At 28.7% G+C, this 25213-nt stretch overlaps 1 protein-coding gene across 6 annotated transcripts in view; it reads right to left on the reverse strand.

Moving 5' to 3' along the window:
* The window catches only part of LOC112594773 (serine/threonine-protein phosphatase 2B catalytic subunit 3-like), a 64546-nt gene extending 40588 nt beyond the window's left edge, over positions 1-23958 (reverse strand). For all 6 annotated transcript variants that reach the window (XM_025339752.1, XM_025339750.1, XM_025339748.1 and 3 more), the window contains exon 1: positions 23717-23958. In XM_025339752.1, the coding sequence (XP_025195537.1) occupies positions 23717-23765 (49 nt within the window). In that variant the 5' untranslated portion in view covers positions 23766-23958. The remainder of the gene's footprint in view (positions 1-23716) is intronic.
* Positions 23959-25213: the final 1255 nt, after the last annotated feature.

The raw sequence follows: 25213 nt of genomic DNA on the forward strand, positions 1-25213 counted from the left end.
TATCTAATTTAAATAAATAAAAAAGCTGTTTGGTCAGCCGATTCCTAAACTACATTGGGCAATGGTTGTTGTCAGGTATAGCTTCGTTCACTTTGTATAATATAAGATAGCTGTTATACACTATGTCAATGCGTTATTGTATTATTTTTTAAAGTTAAAACTAGAAAGTTAACACGTTCTAAAATTGTGGTAGATATGTTTATTTGAAAAAAAAACCATCAGTAGTTTATGGATGACATTTAAAGGAATGATTCACTCTGAATCTTCCATATTTTAATAAAATATAGGTTTCAGATTTGTTTACATAACATCAAATTAAAATATAAGAGTAAAATATATAAGTATATTGTCCAATTTTTATAATAAAGTAATTAAATAAACTCAACATTTCATGTTACACCAAGTGTAACATGTACTCGAATTTGTGAATATACAATATTATGCCACATGAAGCTCTTCAAACTTTTATAATTCAAAAAACGAGTTTTCCTATAAAGAACGGCGCAATATGTGTTGGTGACGTTTTATATATTATTATAAAAAATATAATATTAAGCGTAAGAGTGATTAAAGCCATAACACTGTTCATCACAATAGATCACGTAACTCTAAATGTAAACCATATTTTATCGTTTTATGACAAGCATGCAGTTGATAGTTCATCCTTCGCTGACGACCAAGACAAAACATATCATCAGCAAATTGTCACATTAAATTCGTATTGTCTTTGTTATTGTTGTGAATTAGTACACATCACATAATTATACAGATGTAAGTTACAGATATGCGTGAAACCCGCGGTGCTGCAGCGACTATTGCTTCGGGCGTAATAATATGATATTGTATGAAGTTTTAGTTTTGTAGACTTAGACGTTTTATAAGGGTTGAAAGCACGATTGAACAAAACCATATTTCTCTGTTAACTGTAAAATTCTAAAACGGTTGATCACAATTTTTTCGATTAACACCTGAGTTTAAAAAATAAAATTTGTGTTTTATCAATTATACTCGCATAACTGGATTTCATTTGAAATCTACACAGATAATACGGTTTGAAAACATTAATCATCAGTATACTTAATACTATATTATACCTATGTACACTTATTTTATATGCATTACGCTAAAATGAATGAGAGCTTCCGTGAAGCAAGTTACATTTATTTCATCAGCTTCTTGTCTCGGGAACATAATAATATATAAATGTATTCATTCTACACACCAAAATTTAATTTGAACATAGAATTTGATAGGTGTTGATAGATTTTTGAACATCACGAGTGGCCTGTATTACGACACGATTGTTGCAATTCAAATTTTAGGGCGCGGCGGAGCATTGTTTGCCTATTATATTACTAAATAATATTGCGCACGCGCGCAAAAAGCAGTTGCCGCCCCGTTGTGCCGATAAAACCGCATACGACTTTGATTGAAAATAATGTAATGATTGTACAACAATATAAAACATGTAATAATAATAAATAGAAAAATGTTACAATGTTATAGCTGCATGTAGTGATAAACGCATACTCGAGTAATTAATGTAATTATTATACACTTTATAATCGGTAATTTAATATAATATAGTTAATTATTATCGTTATGGAAAGTGATGATTTTGACGTAAGTCAATTTATTATCATACACAAAATATTATCATTGCACCTTAATTTAAAGGAACGTTAAATATGATTTAGACTATATTTATCATGTTTTTGAAATGATGGAAAATGTGTGTGTTTTCCAGAAAATTCAGAATATTAAATGGTTCGTTATCTTTTTTATACTTTGATAGAATACATTTTGTATTTAGGTCTTATACTTTAAGAATTTTGCGCTACTTCTACTTATTCATCTCTCTTTTAAGTGATTAATGAACCATTTTTATTGATAAGTCATATAATATGAATTATAATTTACTGGTTTAATGTTTGATATTTATGTATCATCTTATTTTTCTGAATAAAAATATCTTACTTTGCCGTATAAAATAAATGTAGGGAGTGTTTTTTATTTTAAAATTGAATTATTAAAAAAACCTCTTTAAATTACGTTTGAAAAAATTAATTGAGATTTATGATGGAAAAGCATCCTGTTTAATAGATAACTATATACATTATATATGGTTTATAGGTATACGTAATTATTTATGTTGGTATATAGACTGTCGGTTACAACTGAATCAGTGATGAGTATATATTTTTATCGGGTAGATCACGATTAATATTTTAAATTAAATTTTCAATAAGTACTATAAAGTATAAGATTAATATTAAGGTACCGTATATATATATGAATACTATAAACTGTTTTATCGATAATCTAAATCAGCTGTAATAACGCCTAGGGACGTGCCTATTATTGTTAAAAAATTCCTTTCGTATCAAGATAAAATATAATTTACTTTTTTAATATTTTATATTTTACTATTCACTTTTTTATAATCGTATATTATAACTATTATTAGTATTAATTATAATAATATAGTTTTATAAGTTACAAGTAACCTTTTGATTTTAAGCATATCCTAAAATTACCAAATTAATAACTGTACCTAATTACAAATTATTAATAATAACTATTCTAAACCTTTTGATCCTATACCTTGGAGTATCAGAGTAATTTATAACATTTATTGAAAAAGATAATAATTTAATTTTTTTTTTATAAATTATGTTCTAAAAATCGTTTTGCAATATTTGAAGAAGTCAGTCGTGTGCAACTGGTGATTGAAACTTAAATACTATTGAGTATTGACTCTGGCAAACAATAATAGCACAATGCCGTTAATACGAGATTATAATCTCTTGTAATTCTCTTTTTATATCCGATTACAAGAACAAAACAATATTAATGACTAAACTAAATTTTCATTTTTTCACGCTTATAGTATTCTAGTGAAATGATAAAATTTAATAAACAAGTCACGGTGAAATACTAATAATTTATTTCTAAGGTTATTACTTATTAATTAAAGTAAAATTAATGATGCCATAATCGAAAATAAAATTTTATTCATTATTATACTTGCAAATATTAAATAAAAATAGTTAATTTTGAATGTAAATTTTGTTATAAAAAACTTAAAAAAAAATTAAAATCCAAAAAATATATGACGAGAAAAACGTAATTATTATATTGCAATAATAACGACAATTTTTTATATTTTACTTGAAAATGGACAAAATAATTTGATGTATGGGTTTATTAATAACTAGTTGTCAGAATTGGATACATCAACCATTTTTGAAACTTTGGTAATTTATTAATATTATAAAAAATACATATTACCATTAAACGAATGAAATTATGAAGGGAAAAATCCGTTAAATGATATATCGTTCAACTTCGTATATTAATTATAATGTTATTATTGATATTAGGTATTTTAATGGCACGTATGAATAACGAGGCAGATTCTCGTGTATACGTTGGAAATAATATAATTTTTATGTAAATTTAAATTACAGTCGTCAGCTGTCTATAGGTATAATGGTAGATATATTTTCAACGTTAAAATAAATTTAGTACGTTGTATTGATTTTTCTGATGAAAAATAAATAAGAACGTTCAATCTTTCTAAGGAGAACGGTATATGCCAGTTGCTATAATATATTATACTTATACTCCTGTAGGAAAACGGTATAGTTGGTACATATATTTTACACGACATCGATTAAATCACCCGGAAACATCAAGAAAATAACAAAACCTTTTTTTTTTTGTTTTACGTATACTAGGTTATTTGAAATGATTCATTTAATTTAAATTGCTTAGGTATATATTTTTAGTTTTTAGGCTTAGAGCAATTTACGAAACATTAAATAAAATAATAATGTTTAAAATGTATTTAATGGTAGTGCAGTACCTATAAATGTTTTATGTGACTTCACACAAACAGTATCTGGTCGGAACCCAAATTCATTCCGCACGCGTATCTGCACCGTAACTGTCTCCACTAGTCGTTTGGTATGTACACAGTATCTTTATAATATATCCCCAAAAGAACTAGTCACATGGCGTAAGATGAGGTCACCTCAGAAGCTGCTATAGGTGTAAAGCATCGAACGAATAATCATGTACAACAATAATATCGATGGCATACAGGCTTATGAAAATACGCATTTTTTTCCTACCTTGAAACGCGCGTCCATATTATTATTATAACATCGATCGAGCCCAAAAGGGGCAGTATCATTATGCGTGTAGGACACGCCGTTTGCAAGAGTGCGTGTTAAATATAAACGCAACACTACAACATTACGTTTGGTGTAGATACAAATAGGAATTACAAAATATACAGTCGTTCTGTACTTATATACACGACAAAGGGAGTTCAATACCGGCGGGAGGGCAGGGCGACACGCTTTAGTCTCCTGACTTTACTGCGGGTGCATTATCAATACATATTATGTATAGGGTGGTAAAAGCTGCTCTCCGACCGATCACAAAATGTTTATATGACTACATTTGGGGGGGGGGGGGTATACGATGCGTAGGCGTGTGTGTTATTATAAAGCCGGGGATGTTATACTAGGGCAGGCGGCCTTTTCGAAATATCTATTAAGCCGCGGTGTCCGCTTGGCGGCGGTCCAAACGCTCGTCGTCGCGTGTCGTTCGGGAGAACTCGGTCGTACCTGTTGCCATGGCGGTTGACCCGGCCCGCCGCCGATGCCGCACCGCCACCGCCGCCACCGCCTCCACCGCCATCGGCACTACCGCCGCGGTATCGATTGTCAGCTTCACGCGCGCGCGCTCGCGTTTACTACAATACGCAGCGGTTTTACGCCACACACGGTCGGCGTCATCTCAGCGGACCGATACCGCCGCGAGCGAAGCGTATACACTATACACACATCTCGGCCGTCGATCGCTATAATAATATAACGTCAGCTGTGTCGCTCGCATCGCCGTCGTGGCACGCGATACACACGAATCGGCAGAAACCATATATTATAAGTTATAACCATTGTGGTTACGTTTTTACATTGGTTTCCGCGTCGGGATTCGGACCGGGCCGGTCACAAACACAACCTTCCGGTCCCCACCAACACCACCACCACCACTTATCGGCCACTTACCGGATAATCGCGAGCGCGACGAACGAGGTCAACCCGGGATTACACGCGCGCGTCCCGCCACGCCACCGCCGCTGCCCCTTTTCCGTTTTTCTTTTTATTCTCAGCTCTACCAGCCGCCACGAGGATACAACCACGCATTATATATCATAAACATTACGTATCGGTCACACGGGTCGGTCACACTAAAAAAATTGTTCGCTGTCAAACAATATTATAACAAGATTTGCGAGGCACCTAAGTCACACCCCCGGACAACTGAAAAATCGCATCAACACTACTGCCTCAATCGTGAACTGTATCTAACCGCGCGTCTCCCTGGATATCACGAATAGATACAAAAATTATTTTTATAATACGACAACGGTATAATATGGTGATAAATACATGGTTATCTATCTATAAAAATTATGGAGAACACTTTTATTCCGTAAATTTTACTAGGCAGGGCGCAGCGAGTGTTGTAAGGTATTTTGAGCGGGCTGACGTGGTGGTGTGTGCGCGCTAAGGTTTAAAGGACCCTATTCGATGTTTTGCCGTAAAGCACATACGAATATATTATAATGCTTGCATAAATGTGTGTGTGTGTTAACGTCGCCAAATTGTATAATATAACGACAACGGTGACGTTTCCACATAGCTCGGGTCATAGAAAAAATAATTAAAGTGCCTCACATTTTAAATGAGATATTTTTTTTAAAACATTATTACGTTATTGTGTGATTTATTTCACAGTAATTTAGAGTAGGAACACTAGAAACAGGAATCGGTAGAACTTTATTCTATATGTAGGTGAGAAAGAAAGAATAAGAAAACTTGATCTATCATCTATTTGTTTTTTCGTACAGAATATCATCACGTGTAGATGACGATAGTTCCATAATATAAATTAAGTATAATACACTTTAATCAATATAATAATTCGCATAATGCGTATATTATACGTATAATGAATAAGGATTTGTAAAATTAGCAATTTAATGAAATCACCAATCAAATTTTGTCGATTTCACGTATTCACAGCGATGGCGTTGGTGATATCGTGAATTTGGCGTAACAATAAACCTATCGGTTGTCCGTTATAATCGTATAAAAGGACCTGTCAAGAGAATAAACGCTTTAGTTGTCTATAATACGTATTGTATATCAGATTTATTTTATATTTTATCAGTGAAGTGTATAGATACTTTAGTATTATAAAATAGATTATTAATCATGGCAAAATGACAAAATATGAAAAGTGCTAATTACGACAGAAAAAAACCCTGATAGAATTAATTGATTTGATTTGAGGACACTAAACATCGAAACCCCGTTAAAATAAATAATGACATTTGCGAACATTCGAATTTAACGACAAAGCAAACATTTACTATATAGCTATATGTTATATCACCACGTAGTCATATATATATATATATATATATATATATATATATATAGGAGGAAATACAATCCCACTGGATACTATTATATCATTTCATCAATTTTCTATCATATGTCACAACGGACTCACGATCAATAATAATTCAATCAAGGTATAAAAAAAATGTTAACGTTACATTTCTCTAATTACTTTAATATTTTTTCAGGTTTTTTATTAAAATAATACAGCGGTAAATATTCGATACGTATTATATACATTTTAAGTCAACATTTTAAGATAGCGATAAACATATTTCTGAAATAAAATGCGAGCGCCTTTAATGGAAGGTAAATTGAAAATTGCCCGAAGTAGAAACATGTTAAGAGCAGCTAATTTTTAAAGCCAACAAAGTTATACTTCGTTCGTATGATTGTGATATTTGGGAGCCAGAAGACTTTTGCTTCGAGGTGTAATATCATATATTTTAATGCACTGTACTGATAATTAACAATAATTCTAATAAGTAGTTGATATTAAAGTGTATATCACGAAAATATTCAATGCCTATATTAATTTATACAATTGTATAACTTTCCAAATAATAATTAGTCGAAAAATTAAACAAGATAAAATTCAAATTTAAAGAGAAAGATATCCAACTTTTAGTTTTAAAATTTTTTTTCCAATACCATAAATTCATATTCATTTTTTTTTAAAATTTAATTTCAAAATTATAACAGATACAGACCAATGTCGTGAATGTTCTGATATCCGTACAAAAAATAATATTTTAAAATGTTTAATTAAGATAAAACGAAAAAACCTTATGTTACACATATTAATAAATTATTTTGAAAAAAATTTTAAATGGTATTACTTTTAGTATGATAAGCGTTGAAGTTAGATACTTACATGCATTCTGAGATATATACATACTTGCAATGAAAAAATGGAGCTATAGATAATAAATAAAACTGTATAATATACAAAATGTAGTATACATATGAAACATAATAGTATATACATATATAATGCTTGAAAAGCACAAAAAATGATTAATTCGTGGGAAAAAAAGTTTTGACAGACTAGTACGTGGTAAACAAACAATAATTACAAAAATAACATACGAGATAATAATTTTTATTATAACATAGATATTAAACTGTGTACTAAATGTATACTAAAATTTTGTATAATTTTTTTTTTTAATATCAAGAATAAGTATTTAACTATAATGTTATTATACGTATTTAATACTTATATTAAAATACATGAAATAATACAAGTTATAATTAATTATTATTTTTTGTCTGTAAATATATTATAATGTACTCTACACATTTAACTCTATAACTACAATTTATTTTGCATAAATATGCAATTTAAATCAAAGTAAAAATGTAACATTAAATAAATGGTTTTTTTTTTTTAATAAAATTTAAAAATAACTTTATTTTCATGTTTCATTCTCTCGTTCTGTAGGGATCCATATATAGATCATTGTGCATATACACTATACAGTCATGGAGTCATGGATACTTCGTATGCACTTACACACAGAATACTGAATATTTACACGAAGGTATATCTCAGTTACGATCGACCCATTCAACAGATAAATTACGTAATAACTTAACATAGTCTTCGCAGTGTACAAATAATATATTATATATATACATAATATTGTTTATAGTATTTTTATACTTATATGTATGATAAATATCTAGGTACAATTGTAATACGGAGGAATAAATGTCACATAGAAATTTAACAAAGTATTAAAATAAGAAAAAAAAAGCTTCTATGCATTAAGTAATTTACTGAGCTCTAAAAGAGGTGAAAATTTAGTCGTCATTAACAATCATAAGGCCAATAACCATGCATGGATCACAATATTGGACGCTACGGAAAACAGAGGAATATAGACAACACGTTTTTGAAAAGTAAGTAATCCGAAAAATAAACGGACTTGTATATGATCAAAATGTTTGAGTAGGGAGGAAAACAAACAACCAAAAATTGGTGAATATATTCAAAAGACCAAGTATTGTGAATGAGATTAAAAGGAGCATGATGGAATGGACAAGCCACACGTGTAAAAAACAAAATAATATGATACAAAGAGTGCTCCAAGAAAACATAAGGACTAAGGGGGAAAAGGCCTCTTGGTAGACCAAGGTTACATTGTGAGGAGGTATTAAAAAGGATTCCCTAAAAGCCAGAAAAGAAAGTCATGGAGATCAGGACTGGAAAGAGTCTGCGGAGAATAAAGAAAAATGAAAGAGGATTTATAATACGACAAGATGGTCTTAAGGACTATTGAAAAAAAAAATTTAGGTATAATACACAATATAATAACAAAATGTATATTATACTAAAGCTAAGCAACTAACTAGATATAAACAATATGTTATATGTATGTATGGTATACCCTTTAGGCTATTGTACACTCGAACATGTTGAGCAAGTTCAATGTACAAGATGTGTGAAGAGGGAGGTATAGTATAACATTATAATATAATATCGATATTCGGATCTGCAGTAATTTGTTTGACGAGAAATCGATAACACAGTTAATAACAACTTTTTACTATCAAAATTATATCACACAAATGGTTTTATAAAAATGTATTTAAGCGTAAATAGTGAAAATCCTTGATTTGGGTACTACAGACGATATCATAGTAATATAATGAGTTTAGAAATCACTTTTAATGACTTACACATACTACTATCAAATATTTTTTATTTTTTTTTTTTATCAAAAATATAAACTATAGATAATACAGTTAAATTATTTAAAAAATATTTCCCCGTCACCTTTAAATAGCTACCAACTATATTGTCATCTCCTCGAATCTCGACCGTATCATGCGTTTGACCAATGAGCTTACATATCTTAGTGCCATAAGGTTTTTTTTACTTATATATGCGTTTAATGTTATTTACTTTTTGTCTATTATTTTGATTTTCGACCATTATGTAATACAGTAATATAATTAATTAAATAAATCAGTACGGCGTTTATTCAAGAGAAAATCGATTCTTGAATTTATGATGTAAAAATATAAAATATTTTATAAACTGAACTCAGTGTGCAATAAATGGTACTTTAATACAACAATATTCTAGCAGGTGTTTACCTTTAATATAAAGCTATTCATAATATATTTTTGAATATTATGAAGAGTTAAATTTGATACGTATACTGTATAGATTGTTTGATTTTGTTAAATTTTGTTCGGGACACTTGCAATAAGTCATTAGAACTTTCCGTTATTAATGTAATATTAATCACTAAATTCATCAGGTTATAGCACATTTACATATTATTGTTATTTGCCACGAAACCTGATCAAAAAAATAACCACACAGAACGTTGATATAGGCAACGGCCTTGATCATCGTATAATTTGTGTGAGTTTCCTTTAATGTAGATTTTATGGTAATGGAGAAGTTGAGACTCAATTATTTTAAAAGGCCATATACCTAGTTTTAGATTAGATATTTAAAAAAACTCGTTTGACTAACCTACATAATACCTACAACATTCGGCGATTTTAGACATATTAACTTCATTATAGGTGTAGCCATATAGGACTTATTAAAGTTAAAATTAATTATTGTAAGTATAGGTAGAATAAAATAATTATAACGATATTCAGTTATTAGATATTTTAAATAGTCTCAAGTTTTACTCAAAACCAATTATAAACAGCCGTAATTTATAAACAAATTAAAACTTAAAAATATTAGAAGAAATTCTAAAATTAAATTAAAGTACATATTATAATAATATAGTCTGAAGTTTTTAATCATATTTAGAATTATTTTATGTTTACTAGGTAACTAAGAAAAACAAAAGTTAAATTTTCCCCCTTTTTCCCCCTTGATTCTTTATTATTTTCTTCTAATTTTGTTTTCAAAAGCCACGTGTCTTTCATTTTGGAATTATTCTTCTTCAGATTCTACTTTCATATCATTTTTGATAGAAAAATTATATTTAAATATTTTAACATCAAGTACGTATAATTAAATCTAAGTCTAATCTATTCAAAATGGATCGGAAATGAAAAGAACTGGGAAAAACTTATATAAGTAAGATTGTTTTGTGTCACGCTATCAAAAGGTTCATTATAATGTATCCAGAATCAAAGTTTTAAAATAAACAAAAAAATTATTTAAAATCGAAGAGAATAAAAATAAATGTTTTTATTTACCAAAGGTCAATTTATTTAAGGAGTTTTTTTCTAATAAATTTACAAAAATAAGTTGACAACAGAAAATACCGTTACCGGAAAGTTGTTGGTATACTCAATAGATTCGTTGATGCAACGAATTATTACACTCAACACTTTTTTTGTGTCAATATTCTTCAATTTAAGGCAATTACATTGTCATGTATTGTGATCGGTTAAAAAACGGAGTTAATAAAAGGTCAATACAGGTCAATTTTGAATTTTAATGTCAATATCATTATAATATGATATTATTACTCTATAGATGTTTATAAAAAAAATTATTCAACTAATTAGAATCAAATTATTCATTCAAGTAACTGAACAATTAACTTGGTGTTTTTAAATTACATGATTAATTTTAAAAATAACGTAGAAGCAGATTTTAATAGTTATAAAAACTCTAAACACGCAACTTATTATGCGTATGCGAAGGTAAGTTCAGATTGTAACCAGCTAGTACTGTGAAAGTAGTATTATTTAAATATATTTTTTTTTCTAATACTTATTAAACACGAAATTAATAAATGTTATATAAAACATATTTACTTAATTCAAAGCTTATGTTATTTATATTATGTGTATTTTTGTGTTGCCATAGTACTACACAAAGTAATTAATCAAAAAAAAAAAGTTTTTTTTTTTTTTTTTGATAAAAACGTCAAATATAATATACTTTAATTAACTAAAAACATTTCATTGTACTCATACATTCTTAATTTTGATTAGGTAGTTAAGACTTGACATTTTTTTAATATAATATGAACGGCTAAATATTTTTAGATCAATTTATTTAGAAAATGAATTTTTTATTATTTTACATTCATAATCATTTTGGACACAATAATATACTAAATAAAGTTAAGAAAATATTTAAATATTTTTTATTCATAAGTTTTATTTACCTATAATTGTTTGAATATTGAATAATATAAAAAAAAATGTTTATAATTATATGTTAGGTACACAGAAATATAAGAAATATACAAAAATGTATTTCTTAGTCAAATTTTTTACCAAAATAAAGCAATATTATTTGATATGTATCTAATATGTATTTCAAGCAAAAATCTTATAATATTATTTGTTATTATAATAGTATTTAAGTAGTTTTTAAATTGATAATTTTTGTTTAAAATACAAAATAGTGTTTATTGATCGAACATTTCATTAATAACTTGTAATAAACACTTTATAGAAATTATAATAATTATACTAAACGCATTATTATATCAATTATTGTTACGAGTTACTAGTTCGATGTTTATAAGAGAATTATCATAGTTGAGCAATAAAAAAAAATCAATAAAAAAATAATAGTCTAATATATATTTAACTTAATTTATATCGAAAAGTTATCATAGAATTTATATAACAAAGTTTGGTCAATAAAAAAAAAAAAAAATGAGAAACGTGAATATTGACAACAATAGTATACGCACTGTGAAAAATTTATACATGTACATTAAATGCAATGGATTTTGATTATATTTTTTTGATTTATCACCGAAAATCCTCGTTTAATCGATTTTTGGAAAACCATAGGACTATAGGTAGTTATAATTATAGTTTTTGGGACTACGAGAGAAAAACATCATCACATCTTAACAGGTCATTTTGGTTATGGTATGACACTCTAAAGCGACTATAAGAGTAGCGTGAAGGTTTGACATCCCACCTCGGTGTTTTAAAAAATACCTAATTAATCAATAATTTAATATTTTACTCATTAAACTTTAAAAAAATCATAATAAACATGAATATTATAAATTAACATTGTTAAAATATGAGTTTCGTGGATGTTTTTATAGCACTTTAAAAAAAAACCAATTGTCTAAATTTTTTCCATCCATCTTCCCGGTAACTTTAAAAAATAACGTCTATACCATTGTTCGGTCCAATATTACCTAGTATAATATGTGACGATCAGATCATATGTTTAGTGTAGTTACTGAAGAAAAAATATTGTGATGGCATGTACGCTACGGGAAGTGATGGACGGACGTTTCGATTTATATTCTACTCGTACTATACATCATATTATTATACTCTTTTGCTCTATCATCATGACCCAGAGTGGCCGGGCGGTATTTTCACAGGGCGTGCCACGCGTATACACTACAACGACCTATATAATATACATGTGTGTGCGTGTGTTCGTGTATGTGTGTGATGTGTTTAGGTCCGTCGAAACGCTTAAGTTGCGCGAGTAAAACGTTTTATACGCGTATTTTTTTAACGAAATGTTTTTTCTCCTACTTGCCGCGGTCTGACGGTTTTAGCTTTGAGACTGAGATTTGTTTAGGTTTCATCAAGCTAAACCCACCCAAGTAGTCACATTACTCGAGTTGAAAAAGTAAGAAAATAAAATGAATTAAAACATTGAAATAAAAATGCTGGCAGCTTACCGCAGATGACGATGTTAATAATAACAATATAATAATATCATTATTTAAAAATGCAGGGGATATTATTTATATTAATACGTAATAGGCTACCTCGTTTTCTTATTTTTTTTTTCATATATCAGCAAACATATGGATATATTATAGTATATAAATATGCATTATATACATATTATTAAATGGGAGAGAAAGAAAATGTGTATATCATATATTATATTATTAAATGTGAACATGCGTTTACAGAAATAACATATTTTTGGTTTGAATAAAATATAATAATTCAACTGTCGAAAACAATGTTACAAATATCAAACATAGAGTAACACCCTCAAATCGTATAAACTGTATCAACACTTGGATTGATCCCAAACCTCGTTTTGCTAGGAGCCATTGATGAAGTTTGAATTATTGTTTGCTCATATCGATTTTATCATTCATGTGTAAACATAACCGAAAAGGAGTGCACTAACCTGTTCAAATAGCAATGAGTTATTTGTTTAGTTGGTGCTGCTGGGTGCCAGCCATACACGCGCAAGCATAACATTATGCATGCAGTTAAATAGGTACAAAGATGATAGGTATACAGTACACGAATATTAGATTTTTTTAATCCATAGAAATAATGGGAAGAACTTGATTACAACACACAACCATACGCGTAGTATATAACACACGAGTAAGGAAAACATTAGAATTCACGTCTCTTTCGAACTTAAAATACATTTTAGTCATAACACTTCACACTATATCCTTTCCATTACTAATATAATATACTTATAAATGTATACCACGCACGTTTGAAATAATCGATAATACGCAAAACATTTTATGTCACATCCTACAACTCAAGACAATAAGGAAACAACATCCTGTAATGTACTAATGGAGAAATCGTAAGTACTCATGTATATGATTAACGAATCATAACGAACATTACGATGTACAACACTCCAGCTAGATGTGCATTCTCAAAATACGGCCAATTGCAAAGGTTACTATAGTATAAAATACTTTATTATGAGAATTCAGTCATCAACAAAAAAATTACAACACAACCATTGACAAAACTTTAACAAAAATATGTCTCATTTCTTCCACTTAAAATACCATAAGTCTCGACAACAAAATCATGTGTATATAACATTCATACGAAATAGAAATCTATAGGTACTAATTAATAAGTGGTCTCATATACATATTTAAATTTTAAAAATACAACTGATAAAAGAAAACTATAATAGTATAATCCAGGGGTGGCCAACATGGATAGGTTCGCAGGCCACATAGATAAATACTATTATACCAAGAGCCAAAATTTTTATAGATCCATTTTATATAATTTGATAAATTTTTATCAGCTAAAACCTAAAATATTAAAATTCATAATAATATTAAGTAAATGTTGATATTATAAAAAATACGTGAGACACAAGTTGGCCACTTATGATTTTTTGAAAAATATAAACTTAGGTTGTTAAAGTTATACAAGACTTATTCTAAACTGGCTTTAGAAATACACGCAATTCTACACAATACAATGCTTGCAAAAATATAAAATCTATTATTTTAACCATTTTAAAATAAGTGGATTTGATTACGAAATGGAAAATTACATTAAAAATTATGAAACATACAAATGGGTATAGCTAATTAAGTGAATTAACCTGTATAAATGTTTAAAAATATTTTTGATAATAATTAAATAAAAATTTACGAGAATAACGATTATTAAATTCTGTAAATATCTTAAATATTGGGAGTAAAAAAAATCGTATGTTATATTACAAAAACCTAATAAAAATATTTTCAGAAATTATTTTAAGCTTAACAAAATTATAAAAATTTGAATATTATTCCGAATTAAACTATAATAAATATAAAAAAAATAGTATTATTTTCAACACTTTGATAGCATTACTATTTGGATTAAAACAAAATAACAAAATAAATTTGTTTTAAAACTTGAAAACAAATTTGTTATTTTTTAATATTTTTCTTTATATACATATTTTCTTATAAAATTATTATTGAATTATAAAATTTATGAATAATTTTTAAATGCATATAGAATTTTAAATGACATTTTCTAAACTAAGATATTTCTACAAATACATATTATTATTATATGAGGATAGCTATCAATAACATTTATTTATCTACATATATTCAATAGATAAATTAATATACATGTTTACAATAATTTAGAATATATTAAGATGAAAATAATTTGAAAAAATTCTTAAAAAATGTAATCAATTTAAGTAATATTTATGAAATATAAATTGATTTATGTATATTTCATAACTATCAGTGTATCGAGATTATTTTAACGTTAGAAGCTTATTAATTATTATATTATGTTGTAAGTATATAATAATAGTTTTAAAAATAATGGTATTTTATATTAAAATAACCACTCTGTTTAACATTTATAATAACATTTATTTTTTAAACATTTATCATCATACATTTATACGTACTATGATATGTATATATTACTATTGAAAACGTATGCTTAAACGTAATAAATAAATATTATGTATTAGAGGATTATAGTATAATATTATGATATTAAAATTCGCAAGAAATTCAAATTTATTCACAATGAATCTTGAGAAACATATATATTATTTCACTAAGGTCATCGTGTTAAATATAGTTTTAGTATGCAACTAATAAAAAATTTCGAAAAAAAATTCATAAAAGTAGAGGTATTTTTGAAAATGAACCAAATTCTTGGCTGTAATTTTATAATTTAAATAAATTGTGTTTATTTTACTCACTATTTGTGTTAAAAATTAAAACTAAAATATAATTACCTAAATCTAACTATACTATTTTAAACTTTTAGTAGTTGAAAATAATTAAAATAAATGACAATATAGAAGTATATTTTTTGTAAGCCTAATAAACATAATAGGTATAATATACTTTCAAATATTTCAAAGTTTTTTTTTTGTTGTTAAAATTAGCTAAGATCACAAGTTAAATATGTGTAAACGGGTACAAGGCACTGTGTTATTGTTTTTGACACCTGGTGTTACCCGAGATTTTACAAGTTAGCCAAAATTTTCAGACTAATTTATTTTATTTAAATAATTGCCAGAATTATTCATATTTAGTAACAACTTACAAATTCATATAGGCATGTCATGCCTACGATGATACGTGAATCATGTTACAGGCGCTTAAAAAAAAAAAAAATTGGAAATTGCCCAACCACTTCATATAATAAAATGTAAAGCCAAATTCTAATATTTAAATTACAGTTTTGAAATTTATTAATTACATTTATTAAAATATATCACCACATGTTGAAATTAATAGTGACATAAAAGACAAATTTACAATGAAAAATAAAAATAAAATTAGTTATATGTTTATATAGTAAAATTTTTATTTTAAATTGAAAAATGTACAATTAATTTTGACATTGATCTAAAAAATTAAAAAAATAGTTAATAAATAACATAATATAATATCTATAGTTAAAGTTAAAAATCTAAATATATCTAAAAAAATGAAGTCAGAAAGGTAACACATATGTACCTATTATTACTAATTGCAACAGATTATATATTTTCAACACATTTTAGTCCTGAACTCGGTTAAATTAGGTATAGTGTAAAATAGTAACACACGTGTGTCATTGTTAAAAAGTTGTTCTTGATTTTAAAAAAACACTTTATACATTGAAACACTTATTGGAATTAATATTGTAAAATAAGAAAATTAATTATAATATTATTTATAAATTATAAGTTTTAACACAATTTATTTTTATATAATAAAATAGCCACAAAAGACGTAATAATGTCTATTAACAGCTTATTAAAATACACAAACGCTCATGAATCTAATTAAATTTAATTATCATGAAAAGTAAAGCTTATAATTAGAATTACTTTTTCCAGTAAAATATAAATATGTTGAAAAAATTAAAGAACAAAGTCATGAAGAATTGATTTAAATTTTAAATATATTGAAACGTTGATTTATTTCCACCAGTCAGATATTTTAATGAATCTAAATACTAGCGTCTAACAATAATCTTTATTGATAAAATTTCAATTTTACTATCCATTGTCCATGAAGTATACATTGTTACTATAAGCATGCATTATACTTAGCAACATAATTTTTATGTTTTAGAAAAACTAAGAAAATTTAATCGTTGTTTCCATTTAACTTTTTTTTTTTTTTAATGAAAATCGCATATACACTGCTTGGATAGTAATCAGGAACTTGAAATTATTATACACTCCATTTTATAACGTATCAAATGATTTAAAGCGGCAGCATTAAAAGAGTAAATATCTGCATTAAAAATACCATAAAATTTTAAAAGATAGGCAAAAATTAAGGATCTTGTAAATATATATCGATACGATGTTGTAATTTCTCATACAATATCTACACAGTGTGATACGGAGTGTATGGCGTAGATTCCAGTATACAAGAGGAAATTATAATACGATAATACTGATAATTATAGACTCTACGATACGTGTTAAGTATAAAGGTACCGAGCAAACGCAAAAGCGTAATAATAGCGGTATAATAACGATAAAAACAAAACAAATATATAAAAGCCATACAATATTAAATTTGATATCATTATGTTGTACGCGACTTCATGCTTGCGTACCGCAATGCGGAATGCACAATATTACGACGACGAATCGAAAATATATAATATCATATTATATTATATACATAGTTTATCGTGCTGTCGTCGGACCGATTGCAATAATAATATTACATACTATACAGAATATTGTTACTGCAAGAGAAGTCGAAGGGTTAACCGAGTGGTGTGTGTGTGTGATACACTTAAATGCACTTTTAATGGGCAAAGATAATTGGTTTGTTGTTCGACATTTATATTATTATTATATATTTTTTTTCATTATCAATTTTTTTTTACACTGAAACAGTGACCTATTTCGCTACACTCCCCTTATGTACACTTTGCAAACGGCGGCGCCGCGCATTAACAGCAGTTATATTGGCCGACAGAGACATACAAGTTATATATTTACCGCCGGTGTTAACAAGGAAATACACTGTTTACATTACGAAAATGCGTACCTATACCTGCTTTTTGTTATATATTTATACACGTATATAGTAGTAATACGACAGTTAGCGGATTCGTTCTTATTTGCGACCGTATATATTAAATAATATATCTCTCTCTCTATATATACGTGTATATAAATTATAATGGCGTACATATAGAAACGAGGTGCAAATAGAGAAGAAAAGACATGAATATAGTATTATTGGTATTAGATTTTTTTTTCGAGCTCTTGAATCGGGTAATGTATTCGTTTACTCTGATTGAACGTGTAACGATAATATTATACATATTTTATTGTAGGTCATAGGTACAATGCAATCTGATTGTATTAAAGATATTTCCGATCAAATTTTAAGAAATACTAAAATTATGAAATTCGATCAATAAAATAAAATAGTTTTAGTGAACTCCATTATGGTTTGATGATAATAATATTAATTATGATTGTATATTTTATACATTATTAAAAGTATATGAATAAAACTATATTTATATACCATCATTATTGAGTGAATTTTAAACTTTTAGACTGTTTAATGTTGTATAAACTAGAGTTTTAATATTTGTAATGTTAAAACTAATTTTTCGTAATTACTTATGAGATAAAATAAAATCGATTTTCTTTTTATTCAAGTGTTATTAAATTGTATTTCCATATAAATTTGATAAAGTTAAAAATACGAGAGATTACTATTCGATTTAAATGAGAATTTCAAAGCATTATGTTATGTTTATGAAGATTAAAATGATATCAATCAATAATTAGTTAAATTAATTGTACAAATAAAATGTATTATTTTCAGAAACACTATAGTTCGGTTACACAATTGGACGTATTGATTTTTTGATGGGTTAAAAAAAAACAAGTCCATGACACGTACTTGAGTTGTTGAAAACTTCTATGGGTATTTTATTGTATTTGTAGCTAAGTAAGTGACCTGGGTACCCCCTTCTTAACCTTTATAACCAATTAACTAATCCAATGTTTACTTAATTGCTTCAATTTGAAACTTTAAATTCGTTTAACCAATCTTAGTAATACACGGTTGATTTCAATTCGAAGACCGCAAAGTATTTACATCGTGTACGCTAATAATGAACTCACAAATGTATACGCATATAAATAAGTTTAAATTATTAGTTATTATCGTGACGAAGTTTAGACGTGAACATGATGGAACAAATCGTCATCACAGTATGCCAAAGATCTTGTTTTTTTTTTTTTTAATGTATATTCAAGAAACATAATGATATAAATATATTTATAAATATTATAAAAATAATCCAAATGCAATTAACATACTATTTTTAGTACTTATTATAATATGAAGAACTAAATACGCAATTATTTATATTTATGACAAATTGTTTTAAATAATTGTAATTATAATAATAAACAATAAAATAAATTTAAACAAATGTTATGAATTTAAAAATAAACATTCGTGTAAATATGAATAATAATAATAATTTATTTTTTAACACTTCGTAAATGAAAAATAAATGATCTGTTTCCGTAATCGTTAGTATTAGAAATAAATAAAATAGCTTATATACATTACACTTTAAATAAATATTACCAAAATTATCTTGGTACAAAAATCGTTTTTATATACCAATATACCATATTGCCAATATCTGACTGGTGATAAGATGAAAATAGACAGATGCATAAACATTTAGTTATACTAAAGTTCTAAATAAGTACATCCAGTGGCGAATCTAGAAATCTAAAATAGGGGAGGACTAAATTTTCTCAGAAAATATAATTATAGTTCATGATAGCTGGTTATAGATAAGATTTGATGAAAATATTTACATTTTTTTTAAGTTTTGCCTAGAACACGTCTAGGTCCCTTAAAGTAAATATTAAAAACATTTTTTAAACCAGCTATCATACATTAAAAAGTAAAGGTAGATTTAAATTATTTCACAGCTAATTTATGCAATAATCAGGTAACTAAATATAGAAAATTTATTCAATATTCATTGGTAGCTAATAGAATATATTATTATATAATTGTATGTGTTATAGAAATATTAAGCAGCGGTCATATGGGAATCAATGTATATACTTATGTACCGTGAAACCAATTCAACCAACCGACTATATGCTAAGTCAAAATGCTATCAAATTAAATCAAGTTATTATATTGTGTAATTTTAAATAGTCACGAGATATAAACAATGCGATTATTAAGGTGACGTCAACGTAAAATGTGTTTTTATCTATTTTTATATCTATCGATTATTACACACTTATATTATAGCAAGACCAATGATCAGCTTTCTTAAAATATTGTTGCTAACTACTTAAATTGATAATGATATATTACAAAAAAAATTACTAATGCAATATAAACATAAATGTGAGGGGGGGGGTAATCAATATTTAAATTATTAAAAAAATTGCTCGCATCTAAAACCTATAAGTAATGGTATATTAGAATATTAATTATTTGTCAATTCCAATGAGTATTATTATGATAAATATATAAAAATTAAACGTGCTTATACATAAATCACCTACTTAACACTTCCTTAGTAAATTTTAAAATATACATAATATATATACCTTTATTCATTTAATATAATTTATGTTTACCTAATTTAAAAGTTTGGGGCTACAGACAATAAATACGAAAATCTGTGATTCTGATATAGTTGTAGTAATAAGTAAATTATTAATTTACAAAATTATGTACATCATAAGTAAATAAATATTATTTGACTATAACGCTTTATTGCAATAAATAGAATTTTAAATACAGTTAACATATAAATAAACTGAATATACACTTTATATAGATTTAAAATGATACATTAAAATTGACGAAGTTTATAAGTCAAAGCCTAAGATACATTATAAATTATTGTGATGGTATAAGAATGAAAAAGAGTGTGTATTTAACATTTTGATTTTTAGAAATCGATTATTTCTTTTCATAATTACCTATTCAGATGTTAAGGGAGTTTTTATTAAAAATTAAAATATTCATCAATTTAAACTGTCAAAAAAAAAAAAAATAATAATAAAAATATGCAATGTTTTTTTTACTTTGTAAAGCTAAAATAATACGAAAGAACACTCGCAGAATAATAGAAAAATATAATTCTGTTTAAGAATTGATATAGGGGACATACTTGTTTTTTGAAAAAATGTTATATCTGAACCGTCAAAACTCTTCACACAAGTTGAACTTGTACGCCGTTCAGAAGAAAACAATTTCAAGTGGGGTGGGCTTAAGTTTTTTAAATTTTTACATTATTCTGTAAAATATTACACTGTAAATTATTATTTGTGTTGCATTTTTTTTTTTTTTTTATTGATAGGTGCGATATTATAATTAATTTACAATTTAGGCCTTGCGACGCCTTAAATACATAAACTATTCAATTTTTATCTTAAAGAACTGAAATATATATATATGTGTAAAAATCAAACAAGTACGTTCAACATAAAATAATATTATAAATTATTGTAAAATCATCAACGTTTTTTGCAGTTCGTCTAAGAAGGTATATAATATTGAACATAGGAAGGATAAACCTATTGACTGTTATCTATTAAAACTACGTGCTACATCAGTGACGTGCGAGTATATTTATCCCGTTCGCGCTTATTTCCAATTTACACGACCTTCTTTCTAAACGTACACTTGTTCTTCGTGTTTCTCTTTTACGGCCATTGAAATATCTCGGTATGTGCACACACACAACTGTCCCCAACAAACTAACACGTTCAACTACAAATTTATAATTCCGCAATGTCAGCGCGATGTGAGAAAATTTACATTTTTACTTCAGACTCTTTTCTGACCTAATTAATATCAAAATCAATACTTAATATATGCGTATGTATAGAAGCATATTTTACATCTCAAAACTGTATTATTTTATAAAAATTCAAATACCTATCCTTTCTATGGGAACGACGGTGTAAACGTTGGGTTAGAAGTTAGAATATAACGATATCGAATTATCGATAAAAAAATATACATAACATTACATTGACTATATTATTACATTATTTTTATAATTCATAAACACACTGATAAAGAAGTAAATATTAAATAATTCTGAATTCATTAAGTTATTACGTGTACATTAGGTATTAAATTGTAATATTATTTAAAATTTAAAATATTAGGTTGATTAAATATTGAAAATTACGACAATGACGACTAATCAATACAGTAATAAAATATGTACTGTAACCGTAAAAAATTAACAATAATTATTAATTTTAAAATTGTATTGTATGATTTAAAATAATATTAAATAAACGGTATCATCGTATATTGTATATCATACAATTAAATAATAATAAGTGGTTAGCGGAGATATTTGGCAACATCGAGGCATAGGGGGCGATGGAACCGGAGAAATCAATGAAAAATGTACAAAAAATGGATTTATCGAATTCCACCGCCGTCGCTCCTCTACCGAACCGAGAACAATTACAAAAGAGTTGAAATCAATCAACTGATAGAAGTAAAGAAGTCAGCACCCAAGGTACGATGTGTAACCTACCTACGCATATTACTGTAGGTACCTACAGACGGACGGGAAAAAAACCCGTGATAACGCATTTCCAGGGCGAATGCGGCGGTAACCTTCCCCACTCCGGTATATGGCTCGGGCGTGCTTATTATACTATGCGCTCGCCCGCCGCCGCGAATTTTTCTAATCTACAGGAAAACTTATTAGAACCGTTTATAAGTACGCATGCTTGCGTTACACGGCCGCCGTGACGTAATTATTGTTTTCGTTGCGAATGCAAATAATGAATTAACGCGCGCGTTACTTCCACACACATCACGGGCGTGCGGCGATACGATTTTAACTGCCTACTATTATTTATTTATTTTTTTTGTGATCTCTCTGCGTTTTCGATCGTGCGATCATCCTTTTAATATTTTGAAATTTAATAGGTACGTGCGAATTATTGTCACCCGTTCGCGAGAGCGGTCCACCTGATTTTGCCGAGAATTGGTGGAATGAGGGGGGGGACACGAGGAGTGGGGTCTCGGTTTTGCAGTTGGAGGAGGAGGAAGTGGTGTCACGCCGACGATGACGGCGGAAAGAAGCTCAATACATGATTATTATAACAGCAGCTGGTGTAGGCTACACCGTTCCGTTATCAGAGCGAGTCTTAGGTCCAACTATTTCGTGATATAATAATTAGGTACACAAGAGATGATAAGTGAGGAGAATATTGTTATGAAATAATAACAACAACAACAATAATAATAATAGTAATAAAGTGATAATGCGAAAAACGAGTCGACCGGCGGCACCTAAACGCCGATATTCAAAGTTTAATAAACAGACACCCAGGCGAGGGTGGCAGTAGTAATAAAAAACAATAAAAAATAAATAAAAAGCGATCGTTAAAACGAGAACGAAATGTACGGCAAAAATGCGAATGACGAAAAAGCAATAATATGATTATGGGTTATGACTGTTATGAGCATAATTATTATTACAATCATTGCGCTATGATGTCGTTATGTTGGCGTATTAGCATTCATCGGGCAACTCACTTTTTATAACCCGCTCGGTGGTCGGCAGCTTCTGGCTGTTGTTCGACATTGTTGGACTGACGCGATCCTCGCTCGCCACGATGTATTGCTACGCCGCCGGTACTGCTGGTGCTGGTTTGTTCAACGCTCGTCGTCTTCCACACGTTACCCGGTCGTCGTTTTCTGCCTGGTGTGTCGCGTCCACGGGTCACCGTCACGCCGCGTGCAGCATTAAACGCGAGTTTAATTTTTTTTTTTTTTATCTATTTACGGCCATGAAAATAGAACAGAAAAAAATATATAAAAATAAAAAACACGACCACAACAACAATTTATTTTTTAGTACCAATGCAATAATATTTTAAAGAAATGAAATAGGCACAAGAAAATTACGCCGAGAGAAACTGTATAATATTAGGTGTATTATGTGTGTATGCGTTGTTGATAATAAACGATATACCGTACAGAAATAATGGATGGGTGGGGTGTAAAGCGAAGGGTGGATGAGGGTGGATGGAAAAAGAGTGTAATATATTATAATATTATACGTGAAACAACGTAAAAAGATAAAATAAAAATGTTGGGGTAAAACTGAAATATAATGATTGCACGCACCGGCCGATTTCTCTCTCTTTTTAATTTAAGGTTCACGTATCGTCCGTCGCTGGCGGGCCGTCAAGTCGCGGGTACCGGATGATTCGTCGTAGGGCCTACTACTGCTGCGACGGCCACAGCAGCAACAGCAGCGGCGACGACGACGACGACGGCGGTGGCGGCGGCGGCAGCAGCAAGCGCGCGCGACGCGGCGGCGGCGACGTCGGACGATTTCTTTTTTCGGGCAACTATTGTACGCATACGGATGATGATGATGATGATGATGACGACGACGACGACGACGATGATGAACTGACGGCCAGTGCGCGCTCCGTGACGATGGCCATCGTCGACATTAACCGGCGAGCTTACACTGTTCGACGACGACGCGTACCGCGTAAAAACAATATTAATATTATTATTTACGATAATATATAATATTATTATAAAGTTAACGCCCGCTGCCTAGTGTGTTTCGTACGACAATCGTATTTAATATAATATTATGTTATGTATGGACGCGAAGCGCACAACACTGCGGCGTTGTCACCGTCGTTACTCTATTATAATATAATATTATAATTTTTACTCGATTATATTTGTTATTATTTTACTATGCGTATCTCGATATTTTATTATTATTATTATTATAATATATCGTCACGCATAAGTATGCACGCACACGCACCACAGTTGAGGGCAAACGAATGCGAGACTCGGTGTTTGGCGTGTGTGTGCGTGTGTGAGGAACCTAGCGGCCGCGGGAGCGAGAGAGAAATAGGCGAACATTGACCGGCGGGGCGGGCGAGGGGCGAAAGTGAATGGATATATGATAAAAACACCGCCTCCGCCGTCCATCCACTCCACGGCGCAACTCCGCACCACGCCCGCCCCTAATTCGACCGACCGCCGCCGACCCGACAG

Source organism: Melanaphis sacchari, unplaced genomic scaffold (genome assembly GCF_002803265.2).
Source record: "Melanaphis sacchari strain LSU unplaced genomic scaffold, SCAv2.0 Contig23_pilon_pilon, whole genome shotgun sequence".
Taxonomy (NCBI): domain Eukaryota; kingdom Metazoa; phylum Arthropoda; class Insecta; order Hemiptera; family Aphididae; genus Melanaphis; species Melanaphis sacchari.